Source organism: Dendropsophus ebraccatus, chromosome 1 (genome assembly GCF_027789765.1).
Source record: "Dendropsophus ebraccatus isolate aDenEbr1 chromosome 1, aDenEbr1.pat, whole genome shotgun sequence".
Taxonomy (NCBI): domain Eukaryota; kingdom Metazoa; phylum Chordata; class Amphibia; order Anura; family Hylidae; genus Dendropsophus; species Dendropsophus ebraccatus.
Genome location: NC_091454.1, coordinates 182,288,203 through 182,302,391, shown reverse-complemented (window position 1 = coordinate 182,302,391; position 14,189 = coordinate 182,288,203). Strand labels below are relative to the sequence as shown.

General features: G+C 41.0%; 1 protein-coding gene across 1 annotated transcript; it reads right to left on the bottom strand.

The window, feature by feature from the left end:
- Positions 1-531: 531 nt before the first annotated feature.
- On the bottom strand, positions 532-13,203 carry LOC138783771 (gonadotropin-releasing hormone II receptor-like). Its single transcript, XM_069958897.1, has 4 exons — positions 13,160-13,203; positions 10,133-10,668; positions 4,888-5,089; positions 532-935 (listed from the first exon to the last, which is right to left on the bottom strand). The coding sequence occupies exons 2-4, from the start codon at positions 10,640-10,642 to the stop codon at positions 532-534; spliced, it is 1,116 nt and encodes a 371-aa protein (XP_069814998.1). The 5' UTR covers positions 10,643-10,668; positions 13,160-13,203.
- Positions 13,204-14,189: the final 986 nt, after the last annotated feature.

Here is a 14,189-nt window from a genome sequence, read left to right as displayed (position 1 = left end):
CTGATAGTTCCGCTTTTAGTTTTCTTTTTCACAAGCACCAATATTCTAAACGTTCCTTGAAGAGAAAGCTTAAAAGGTTACAGGTATATATAGAACCGCATCTGGAAAAATGTTCTGAAGTAAAGAACTTCCAGCAATTACACTAATGGGAATCTCAGAGGGCGATGCTATTGTCAATGTGTAAGAGCCTGGGTCGCTGGTAAGAGCGCAGAAAACAACACAAATTACGGCTTTCCACAGAGATTTAGCTATTCCTTGCGCAGTTTAACATTTTAGTGGAAAGAGATACAAAAAATATGGGAATGCCAAAAATATATTTGGACAACTTTATAGCGATATATATTTTTGTATATATGGGAAGCATTCTGCTTTTTAGGATGTGTAGATGCAGGGCTTTTAATTTTAGAAGAAGAATACATTTTAAAGCCATCCATTGGGCACCCACTGTGGGTCATTTTGCTAAATTTAATACATATTCTAGGTTTTGTGTTTCGAGTCTTTTAAAAGTCTAGATGCCGCTCACAGTTGACTTCACAATATTGACTGCAGGGTTGTACCAGTAGATGTTGGACCATCCATGTAGCTGAAGTCTTTGATGGTCATCTCAGAGTCTTCTAGTTGCTTACTGTTTTTTGCTCTTCTGGACAGAAGGGCACCCAATCTTCTGAGCCAGGTGCGCACATCTTCCTTAAAGGATGGGGTGTACAATCCATATACAAGAGGATCGGTGCAGGTGTGAAGAAGGCCAAAAAGAAACAAGCTGTGATGAATGTACTCAGGGGTCAGGTGGATCATCTCTGGTTGGAACCAGTACCATATTCCTAACAGGTAGTAAGGAGTCCAGCAGACCATGAACGATACCACAATAACCAATGTCATTTTCAGTGTTTTCAGCCGTGCTTTGGAGATTAGGTCATTTTTACTTCTTGCTAGCTCTGGAAATAAAAACACATATATTACAAAGTGTTTGCAGGTAACTGACTAAATCATCCATAGGGACGCCATTGCAGACCCATACATTTCACCAATGCTTTAATGAGAATAAGATAGGTGTTTCAATGAGAATGAAGACCACAATGGGTTAAAATGCTAATTAGATACTCATAGAGATATACAGTATACAAATAGCCATACCATATTATTCCAAACTATAATGGCCATACAGCATTGTTCCGTATAATAGTGATAATAATGCTAACAGGTGTTAGCAAATACCACTAACAGCGCTATTCAGTCCTGCCCACACAATGCACTGCAAGAATATAAATAGCAGCCCCTTCATAAAGTAATGGAAGAAAAGAGCTACTGCTATACAATTATACAATTAACATTAAGATGTATGGTGGTTGCACGCCTAAGCTGAAAGGCCAACCTTGCTGTCCCCTTCAACGCCGGTGGCTAATGCACTCTATGGAAACTGCACAGGACTTGGATAAGGTTACTGAGACTATATCTGTCTGTTCAGAAGTTATCACATAGATCTCATTGGCAGGGTGCCAGCATCACTGGGCAGTACGACAGTGCCCCCATTCTGGCATATATAAAATGAATGGCAGAAGCAGTTGGCTCAGTTCTATGGGTTGTGGTGTTGTTGGATTAGTTACTGTGGCAGAGCACCGTTCACTTAAATGGGATATCAGCACCGATCAGCCATTGATGTCTTAATGCATGGAGGCTATCGATGTAAAATGCCTGAAAGCCCCTTTAATCTTTTCACAGCTTCGATATTCTATTGCCCGAAAGTCCTATTAATAAACTAAACTAGATGCAGTACCAATTTCCTAAAATGTAATATCCTTAAATAATGTGGGTTATATTAAAAAAAATAATGCAAAGATTGGAGCTGCAGAAACTTATATAAATTCACAACAGTGATGAGTCAATCCCAAAAAGCATCAACAATTGCCAGTCAGTCATTTTTGTATGTGCTTGGCCGAAATGAGTAGCACTATTTTTTGCCGGAAAAAAAAAAGTCATCCCATTTATACATTTTAAAAAATGTACTGATACCTGCCTTCTTATACTGGGCCTATGACATTTCTCCAGTGATTAATTCTCTGGATGAATATCTAAGAACCAAGGCAAATAAACACTGAAGCCAATTTTTGCAGTTAACAATGAGACATCTCCTAGTTGTCTTTGGTGACCTAGGTTTACTTAGAATCAGACTTTCGTATGGCCGTCAGGGGTCTGGCAATGATCATACAAAACACTACAGAACTAGAAGACTTTCAGTAATTGTTGGCCAAACAATTATCTTCCCCATCTTCCCTATACACTGCTAAATGTTTCTGTTTTCTCTATGGGGAGGGCTACGTTGCAGCCAGACCACTCTGGCTATCTCTAACTACATCATCTGCCAACTTTGCCCTGTTTGGTGTTGACCTGACCTATCTGACTTTTCTCCCTCTCCTTTGCACTTGTCCCGGTGTAGGGAACATCACCCAGTTGGGGGCCGCCATTTAGGAGGAGAGTTATAGACAGTGGAGTGGCAGGAAGAGGGCTGCACCGATTCCTACCAAACGTGACAATGGGGCTCTGACCACTGATGCTCCCTCAGGAACAGCAGAGTGGCAGTACACTTGCATGGCTGCCACTTCATTTACTTTTGTGGAACTGAGGAATATTGTGTACAGTACAATCGTAATATTTTCCCACAAATCTATATATCAATCTGCTCAGCTCCTTCTCCTCCTCATTAATAAGAATCTTGCAGATTGTTCAGCATGTTAAATATACAAGGTTCCCATTAACTCCAAGCTGGCAGTGGTGGCCCGTCCCTTAGGACATATCTGGAGAAAAACAACAGCCAAAAAGATGACAATTCAGCTAAAGTAGACTCGTAACTCAAATATTTTTAGAGCAGAGCATAGAATACAATTTGAACATATCCGGTAAACATGTAATGATACTGTCTGGCTTTCCCATCTGTCATATATTACTTTCCCCATGGAATCACTCTCATTATTTATTGACAGATAAAAGCTGTGGCCCTGAATTGAAAGAGATCTGTCAGTGAAATGGCTTGTTTAGGATTACTTAGGCGTGTGTTTCCTTTAACCCTCACAGCTACAGTGGTGCCCTACATGGAAAAAGTGTGCTCGTCTTCCGCACGTGACCCCTGAATCGGCTCACTCTGGGAATTGGAAATGCATTTCTATGCATCCAAAGCTCTGGAGAGAAGACTTCTTATAACAAGCCATTATCTCTCTTGTCATTTGTTATAAAATAAATTGAGGTCTTCAAGCATCCTCAGAGCATTAAAGGGTGTCGCAAGGCATGCATCAAAATTCTAGAGTGGGAAACCAGGGAATGCAGAAGCATTAGATGCCAGCAGGGCCACCCTGATGCTTCATGTATGGCCTGGCTTTGGAGGAGAGGATTTTCATGTTCATGCTCCAAAACATTGACATCTAATTATTTTTGGTATTACGGCAATAAAAATTTCATGACCCATATTGTGTGTTTATATTTAGTATTGCTTCCTTATGCTCACTGCATACTGTATATAGACATATCTAATCTGTGCGTGGAGGGGGGGGGGGTCTTCTTGGAAATCGTTAAACTCAACACAATATCAGGATCTGAATAGTAAAATAAAATACTAATATTTCATTTGGTCTGTAAGCGAATTAGCATCTAAAATGGGTCAATTTACATGGAAGAAAAGGATTTTTTTAAAACAAAAATATATTAGAAAAACATTTTATGTATTTGCATATGCTACTGACTATAGCAGTTGATTCTCTCTTATGATAGAGTAAAGATAAAGGGGGGCATTTATTAAGTCCGGCGTTTTTTACATAAATCCCGCGCGCGCCGGTGCGCACCGCCGAAAACCTACGCCAGCTGAGGTTTTCGCCGTATATTTGGGCGGAACGGATGGTAAATCGCGCAGACTCTGAGTCCGCACCCTCCGTTCCGCCCACTACACGCCCCCTTTCCGCCCCTCTGGCGTACTCGGCGGAAAGTGCCGATTTGCGATTATTTTATTCGCAAATCGGCCATTTTCGTATAAAAAAATACGCAAATCGGCACTTTCGGCCGAAAATCATCCGTTCGCAGGATGATACATGTGGCCCAAAGTGTCAACTGGTAAGTTTTCCTGAATACCCCTTTAGAAGGTTCCATGCCGCAGTCCAGTCTTGATATGTATGGAACATTCATGTGGATGGAAGCCTCTGAGAAGATTTTGGGGACTACCATATATTTAGTTATTTATCATTATTTTATTATATTATCAATAGTAGGAAGTTTTGAAGAAGGGATCAGGCTGGTTGTCACTGCCATTCCCGCTGTGCTCAGGTCTGCACTGTTCACCACTTCCAGTGCCGGACTCCTCTCAACTAGAGATGATCGAACAGCACCGAACCATCAGCATTTGACTCCCGCTGCCTCCCCATTCCGTGGGGAAGGAGGAGACAGCCCGTGTACAACCTGGAAAACAGGAATACAGCCTATTACCTGCTCACTGGCCATGGTGGTGATCGCACAAATGGAAGGGTAAGAACATTTTCTTTGAACCCTTTTAACCCCCTCATTTTAAATTTTTACATTTTAATCTTTTTGTTACTCCACCAGTTTAAAGGCCTAAAGGGAAAATATCAGCAGCTTCATACATATGAACCGTGGTGATATCTCCCAGAAGCCACCTACCTCCTCTCCGCAGCTCCGCTTTTCTTATCTCTGTATGCCCCGCCATTTTTGAGAAATTTCCTCTGACATAAATATTTAGATTTGTTCCTTTGGAGCACAGGCCCCCAGTGCACCATTCCACCTATTCATCGTCAAACATAGGACCCAGTCATTTCAATTTACAGACATTGCAGTGAAGAAATAATAGTGGTATCAAGCTTTTCCTAAGTAACAGTAATAAATATATCTCACCTTTTTTATGCTTCATCTGTTTCCCAATTTCCCAAAGGATACGAGTGTAACAAACGATCATGACACCCAGTGGTGTTATAAATAGTGTGCAAAATGTGAACATGTTGTATGCTGTTTCCTGCCAGCGGTGGGCAAAGCTCCCATGTGTGGCACACTGTGTAAAATTGGCTCCAGGAACTGTTTGCAGTCGGAAGAGGAACAGCTAAAGAGACAATTAATAATGTTTAATACAAAAACTAAAAAAAAATTTGTTATAAAAAGCAAGACAAATTTAATAAAATCTGAAAACTTTATTTAAAATAGAATTAATTCATGGTGTTGTCATACCAGCTTTGCACTTACTTGATGTTATTATCGATAAGTAGCTTTAGGGTCCCTGATTACACAACTTGTTATGGTTATTTCATGATAGTAATATTTTTGGGGGGTTGGCTACCTGTTCTCTTCAAAGGACTTTTTCTAGAATTAGAAAAAAATACAGCTACTTTCTTGCCAAAACAGCCTCACACCTGTCCCTAGGTTCTTTATGATATTAGAATTCAGTATTTTTAACTTTAAGCTGCAAAACCACATCCAAGACAGATGTGGTGCTGTTTCTGGAAGAAAGCAGATATGTTTTTTAAAGCCTGGATAACCCGGGACAATTATCATTCAAAGAGTGAACTGTGTAGTAGGGCTAGGGATCAGCCGCTGAACAAGCAAATGCTCATAGTCAGCTGATCAGTCCATTCTGGCACAGCAATAAATTTTCCGCCGTGACATATTGCCATGTAAGGGTATGTTCATATTGCGTTTTTCTCCACACGTCGGGCTGCACGTCGGGAATCAGTGAGAAAAGGATGTTTTTCTCACTGATTCCCGACGTGCAGCCCGACATGTGGACAAAAACGCAATATAAACATACCCTAAAAGGGGATGTGTGGTCCACAGCAAATTTCCAGAACGGGCTGCACGAACAATCTAGAGATCATTCGCTTGGCCCAGCCGCATGTCTGATTGAGCTTTGTGAAGCACAGAGATCATTGCTCATTTACTGATGGCCTTGGGCTCTAATAGGCCCTTGCTTGCACAATATTTTAATAGGATGTTGACACTTATTACTTTGTTCTTTTTTCTTCTACCTATGTTGGCTTATTTATTTATTTACACATATGTACACAATTAGGTAACCTAACAAAAGACTATTAGTCACTACTATCCATAAGCATCAAACACGATATATACAACCTATAACTATATAAAAATGCTGGACAACAAAATCACCATTTATGAATGAAGCAAAAAGATACATAACATATATCAAATGGTATACAAGGCAGGAATAAATAGATGTTCAATACACTATATACTGGATAAACAGTGGTATGTCAATTGACTCCCGGGGGGTAAAAAGTGTGCTAGTGCAAGTAAACAAAAGACTGAGAAAGTGCTAAGATAACCTCTCTGTTATTGTTGCAAGTGCAGTTAAAGGTACAAAGTTACATATGCTATGATAAGCTATAAAGTAAACTAGTAGAGTAAAAATACTTAAACCACGGGGTCCACACTGTATGCTGCCAAGTATTGCCACTCACCCGACGCAGCGTTTCGCTGTATAAGCTTTATCAAGGGTCATACATACATACATATGTACACAAGTTAAACAGGTTGTCCATGAAAAACTCATACTTAGCCATGCTGCCGAAGCTGCAGAGGACATAACAGTGATGTATACTTACCTGTCCCGCTCACCAGCCCCTGCTGGTTTCTGTCTACTCTGTGCTGTTGTCAACGGAACAAACTCAGAAAAAGTGCCTTACTAATCGGGGATTTCAAGCTATTTATATGTATAACTCGGCAACACAAAGGGCCATGGGCACAGATAAGCCAGGTGTAGGGCCCTACACCTGAAGACGCTCCGTTTAGGAGTAAAACTAGTTGTGGAGGCGGTGTTTTGATTTTAATTCTATCACCACAGTATTATAAAGCTTAGGTAGTCTGCAGCAAACCTAGCATTACCTGTACCACTTGATAGTTAGTGTTGAACTGTGGGGTAGCGGTTTTAATCTCACAATCTCACATCATTTATTTTTATTGATTAAAAGTTACGTTTTATTTGTCATTCAGGGATATTCTGGCTTATCTGGGCCCATGGCCCTTTGTGTTGCCGAGTTGTCAACGGAAATGACCAATTAGCATAGGGTCTATGCTGGCCATTTCCTTTTGGAACGGGTCATTAGCGGATGTTATAAAAACACTCACTGCAGCACAGAGCACGCAGCCCAGGATCTAACAGCGGAAGCAGAGGAGTGGGACAGGTAAGTATACATCACTGTCATGTCCCAGCATGACAGCATGGATAAGTATGATTTTGTCCTGGACAATCCCTTTAAAGATGCCTTTTTCTGTCCCTCAAATAAAACATAAATGGTAGAAATCAGAGGAAGCATACAAGTAAACTACATTTGGCCTACTGAACCCTATGGATAAGCCACAAGCACACTGCAGTATACAATATTTGATGTTATTGCAAAGTATATTGGTGGTGGACAGAGAAAGTGTGATGTAAATGGGGCCTAACTCAGAATTCCCTAATTGGGTTTAGTTAACCAGACAACCACTTTGATGTGTGAATGCGCAGTTTGTAATTATGATTAATTTACACAATTTGCACTTCACTCTTTGGGAACGCTATAATGCATTTTCCTTTTATTACAGTTTTATGTTGTTATTTTTGTGCAGTTTCTTTGCAGTAATTAAATTACATTTTCTCCACTGATATTGTTTTGCCTTGAGGCTTAAACCATTAGGAACTTTGAATAATTAATATACATCAAGACGTACAGTATTCAAGCCACCAATTTTCATCTCTAGTTCGGGCTATATTTAACACAAAAACTTGCTGTCTTTGATGAGAATGAGAGGCCAAGGGCAACAATAAGGACAATGAGCCACTAAGAAGGGAGCGCTACTTGTCCTCACTATGAAATGGGTCTCAGTGTATGAAAAATTCAGAAAACCAGTTTGGGATCACTAGGCAAAATGTGTTAAGGGTATGTTCACACTGAGTAAAATAGGCGTAATTCCGCGGCGAAACTCTCCTCCGCGGAATTCCACCTGCCTCAGTGTGTCATAGCATCTCAATGGGAGAGCGCGTGCTCCTCCACAGCCGCCGCTCTCCACTCAAAGAAGTAACATGTTACTTCCTTGAGCGGAAAGCGGCGGCTGCGGAGGAGTGCGCGCTCTCCCATAGACGAGCTATAGGACACTGAGACAGGCGGGATTCCACGGCGGAAAGTTGTGTGAACATACCCTTTAATAGTTAAACTTTTATCTATTTAGAGTCATATAGGATAAGGACCTGTCAGCTCTTTACACTGTGTTTTTGCTGTCCATTTAATGTATCCGTTTGATGGGAAAACTGATACGATTCTGTTTTTTTTTCATTAAATGGATTTGTGAAACGGACAGCATAAATGCAGTGTGAACACAGCCTAATACTTGCATTGCCCTTCAAATGCACCCAAGTGGCTGAACTCTTTTGCTTGTACAACAGTGCTACTGTAGACCCCATGTCACGGCCTGTCGCATCACAGCATTTACTGCCAAACTTTCTAGTTAACAGGAATTTATGAGGTTAAAGGGAATCTGTCAGCATTCGGACTTGGTGATACAATGCCCTAGTAGACATAGTATCTTTTGTATATCTGTCCGTGGAGAAGATTTAGCACAATCTTTATTTTCTTATAGTGAAAAAGAGTCAAAGAGGAGTTGTGGCTCAGTGTTTGTGCCACACGCTGGCAAACCTTACTGCTCCTCCTCCCTCCTCTTCTCTATGAATTAATATTCTGACGCCTGCATGTTGCTCTCGACATCAGCAGGGCACTGGGGACATTGTTTGGAGGACTGGGGTTTATACGAGGGGGCGAAAGGGAACAACCTTAGTGAAGGAAGAGAGAGGTAACAGGAGCAATAATCATTTATATTATGGGGCATGAAGGAGTGGGAGGAGGGGGAAAAGGATTCAATTATTTTTTATTCACCTATTGCAGCACAGATGAGATTAAAGGGGTACTTCAGAGAGAAAAAAAAATTTCAACTGGTGTCAGAAAGTTATACAGATTTGTAAGTTACTTCTATTTTAAAATCTCATGCTACTGCATGCCCTGCAGGAAGTGCTGTATATATTTACAGTCCACATTGACTCTCTGCTGCCACCTCTGTCCATTTAAGGTTTTCTATTTGGATTTTCTGCTGCTCTGGACAAATCCTGTCAGGCACAGAGGTAGCAGCAGAGAGCACTGTGTCAAACTGTGAAAAAAAATACAGCACTTCCTCCTGCATGGCATACAGCAGCTGGAAGTACTAGAAGACATTAGGTTTTTTTAATAGAAGTAATTTAAAAACTATTTAAAGGGAACCTGTCACCCCCCCGCGTATGCTCCTAAGATGAGTCCGATGCCCATAGAGAATGAATGGTATGTCCGACGGTCCATTCATTCTCGAATACTTGACTTGATATTCAGAAATTTTAATATTTCACTACTCTCTCATTTCTAGTTATAGTCTCATCCTACATCTTGCAGATGAGACTGACGCTCACTCATCCAGTGAAATGGAGTAGGCAGGGGCGGATTAACTTTACTATGGTCCCTGGGCTGTTCACCAAGCTTGGGCCTCCCCAACCCACTGTAACTATGGCGGCACTAACTTAAGTCTTTTTCTTCTATAATGCAGCTTGTAAAGGACCTGTGGTGACATCACTGTCACATGATATGGTCCTTCAATATATTCTCTAATGTTACTGCATTGTCTCCTAGCTGCAATTTTGCCCTGATTTGTGCAAAATTGCGGTTTTATGCACATCATGGCTTAACATAAGTCTGTTTGGGGAGCCATGGGCCCCTCAGAAGCTCAGGGGCCTGGGTTACCACCCAAAACGGACCTATTATAATCCGCTACTTGGAGAAGGTGTCCTGGACTCTCCTGTGCTAGAAGGAACCTACCCTCGCCTACATGTCCTCTTGGCCTTGCCTTCACATAATAATACATTTAAAGGGGTTTACCAGGTACATTTCCATCCGAAATTACACTAAGATTTCATATTATAGATTAGGGATTATGAACTTTTACATTATTATAAATTGTTTCACATTTTGTGCACTGAAACAGAACACGTAGGAGCATAACCCTTTTTATTAATCTCCTTGTCAATGTCATTTAATAACAGCATCCATAACTAAACACACATATTGGTGGTCTGTACCTGTGGTGACGCCAGGAGAAGGCTCCCGATCCAGGCAGTCCATAGCATGATACGATTGCGTTGGCCAGCACTTGTAAAGCTGAGTGGGTACAGAATAGCCCAGTGGCGGTCGAGGCTGATCACCACTAACACTAATGCAGCTGAATACATAGCAAATAACTTCCCAAAGTTTAGAATCTTGCAGGAAAGTTCATCTGCGTACCATTGCACCATCACATTCCACATAGCATCCAATGGCATGACTAAGAAGGTAACCAGCAGGTCAGCCACGGAGAGGCTGAGAATAAGGATCCGGAGGTGAGACTTGCATCGTTTTCCACTGATGCTGCATAGTACAGCCACGTTACTACAAGACGCTAGGAGGAAAAAGCAACAGGTAATGCCCACACGTACTTTGGCAGCTGTTGTAAATGAAGGCTCTCTCCACGGGCCTGGAAAGCCCAATGCTGAGACGTTGGCATCAGACGGGAGCAGATGGCTTTGATTTACAATAGTTGGCAGCATAGCCATGGTGTAGAATATACATGTACAGAAACCTAGAATTGTAAGGAATAGACAATATTAATATTAAAGGTCAAATTCTTAATAAATATTGTTTTAAGTTTAGATTTTGGTAAGGATTATATTGTAAATTCTTCAGGTCAGAATGGGATATTTGTCATGCATTAAGATGTCGAGCCACACGTATGATGGCACATACATCAACCTAATTTAAGTGACAGGATCTATACTCAGTCAATGCATTCGTAGATTAAGCCATTTGGGTCTTCAGAGGATGTTTCTCTTAGCACAAGAGATAAGCTACCATGTTAATATAACTTTGGCAATGATCCTTACCATCTGGAATATATGTGTGCATGTGTCTGCATCAATTCTAGATCATTGATGAGAAAAAAATGGATAGGCAGCCTTTTTAGGGTAAGGTTGACAGAAATTTCTAATAATGTTGTGTATCTATGAATCTGGTTTATAAAAGTATATGAATTGTCTGCAGCAATATTCACAGATGAAAAGAACAAATGTTTGGTGTACACATTTCAGCAATATATGATCATATACCTTTAGACTTTATGCATACAGTGTAAATGCAGTACAGCAGCATACAAAGTCTCGTAATGGACTAAAAGGCTATGTTCAGACAGCATTTTTTAGCCGTAAAATGACCCAAAACAACAATTCCAAGCTCAAAAATAGCTTTTTAAAAAAAATAAAATAAATAATTGACTTCCAATAAAGTCAATAGTGCAATGGCAATTTTTGCACTTACATATTCATTTTAATTTAAAGTGTCCCTCTCATTTAAAGGGGAACTATGAGCAGGTTAGACAAATCTAACCTGCTATTGGCTCCCTAGTGGGCAAGTGGTGCTGAGGATGAAGGTATGTCTGTTACCTTCATTCTCAGCACCATTCCCAAAATCCTCTAAGCCACCACCCCTGAGCACTGATCCGGTCAACCCCCCTACATTTATAATCATTAGAAGGGGCTGGCCGGGGGTCGTAGCCCTGCCTCGCGTGGCAATCAGGCTCCAGCCCACCCCCTAATGATCATCAATGAGGGCTTTGAGGGAGGATGAAGGTAACAGACAATACTTTATCCACAGAACCCCATGCCCACTAGGGAGCTATCTGCAGGTTAAATTCATCTAAACTGCTGATAGTTACCCTTTCACAAAATTTTATTGTCACAGAGACTTGTCAAAAGTTTTGATTGGTCGGAGTCTGGGTGTTCAGATTCCCACAATTATAAATCCACAGAAAACATCTAGTGCAATTGAACAGAGGTTGCAATGAGCTGGGGACTGAAGCACATAACCACTCGCATCTTCTGGCTTGTTCTTATGGCCAGTGGGGATCTGAATGCTCAGACCCCGAACAATCAAAACTGTTTGACGTGTCGAATGTCAAAAATTTTGTTAAATGACAGCTACATTTTATCTGTTAAACCATAAAATTTATCGCCAATGCCTCTTTTCTACATTTGCTTGCCAAAATATGGCCAAATTTGGGGTTGTAAATAGAGATGAGCAAACCTCGAGCATGCTCGAGTCTATCCGAACCCGAGCATTCGGCATAGCGGGGGCTGCTGAAGTTGGATAAAGCTCTTAAGCTGTCTGGAAAACATTAATACATGGATATGTTTTCCTTATAGCCTTAGGGCTTTATTCAAGTTCAGCAGCCCCCGCCATGCCAAATGCCGTTCGGATAGACTCGAGCATGCTCGAGGTTCGCTCATCTCTAATTGTAAACTATTTTCAGACTCAAAATGAGCCTTAAAAAGTGGTGTGTGACCATAACCTCATGACCTTTCATTGTTTACATAGAAACAGCCATATGATCAGCTGAGCCTCATACTGCAGATCTTATTTGCACAAGGGTAAAAGGTTGGGATTCCTGCGAAATATCAATGGCTTATCCTTCTATTACTGACGATACAACCGTATCCACTTCTCAGCTGAGAGCAGGAATAGGCTTTACACCTGCAGATATTATTTTCTGACGCAAGAACGGCTGAAGAAGCAACAAATTTAAAATGACAAGCGCACCTTGTAATAAAATTTGGCGCACTATACTCCAAGGAAGTGTGAATTAAAGCACCAGTCGAAATAAATGTCCCCTACGGTCTATTATAGTGAATTTTCCACCGTACAATGATTATAGATTTGTTTGTCTGAAGCCATAAAGCTCCATTAGTATCACTTTAATAGATCGTGTCTATAGTCTATATTTTGTTATATTTTTGGAATCACATTGCAGACCATGGAAGCTATTTCGAGGTTCTCAAGGGATCATTAGAGTCATTTACAAAGTACAGCGTCTAGCCTGTGTGCTACCTGGTCGGCAGCATCTAACACACGAGGAAGGCAGTGACTCATGTAGCTCTCAGGAGGTCTTTCTGTTACAATCTCATCCTTAATATTTATGACATTCATGAAGACGTAATGCTGAGCAGAGCTGTTTTTAAAACTGATGCTGAGATAATGAAAAGTGATCGGAAGCCATCTGTTTCTAGTATGAGATGTCTCACCATATCACTGAAGGCTTCTTCCCATAGGTGTGACCTGTGTCCATATACTTATAGCCATTGTATCTAGCAAAGTTCCTACAAAAAAAACAAGAGGGTATAGTAAGAGAGTGGGAGAGTTTTGGAGATTTTTTTTGCATATAGATAAAGTGGCCTTTCAGGGGAGTGAATCACAGGCAGAAGCAGTCACCTCTCTAGTAAAGTCTATGATGGGTCTTGCCTATGTTAATCAGTGATTCCTAATGCTCCTTACCTACCACAAAGTTATGACAATTTTGAAAGTAGTTCCTACAGTATTGGGTTTTAGGCTCTTAAGCGGACATACTCGTCTCCATGGTAACAGACTACAATTAAAGACTGTGTAGTCTAATAATGCACTGATACTTCCTTCCATGACTTGCTAACTTAAAAGGGTTATCCAGAATAAGAAAAACATGGCCACTTTCTTCCAGAGACAACCTCACTTGAACTGGAGACAAGAGTGGTGCTGTATCTGGAAGAAAATGGCCATGTGTTTCTAACCCCTTTAAGGTGGGCATCCACCTTTAATAATCTGAATGCCATGCCATCAGTTAGCTCTTTCATCCGGCCCTTTTCCTTACCATGTGATTTTTTTTTCTCTATGGGGAGGTGTAAGCTGCAAGTCAGAGAGCTCTGACTGTGACATATCTCCCCCAGAATAAAGGGGTCGGGTGGTGATTTTTCCATCACATCCGACCCCTATCTTTGCTGACATCATTTGTTGGCGGAGGGTCAGGGGGAGCCCCATACACCTTATACCAATGGCTGAACCCTCTGAGAGTGGCGGGCATGAAGCAAAAAAGTATAAGGTGTATAGAGACCTTTACATTTGCTATGTTTGTAAAAAGGAGGAGTCACATGAAATTTATTACACCTTTAGTATAATGACTGAGGCATAATCTATATTTTTTGAACCCAGCAACCAAACCAGTTACCTAAACCCGACACAAACAGGCCAGGCTGCGTGTACAATCAATGTATGCAGAAAAGATTTAACCAGCCAACAAACAAG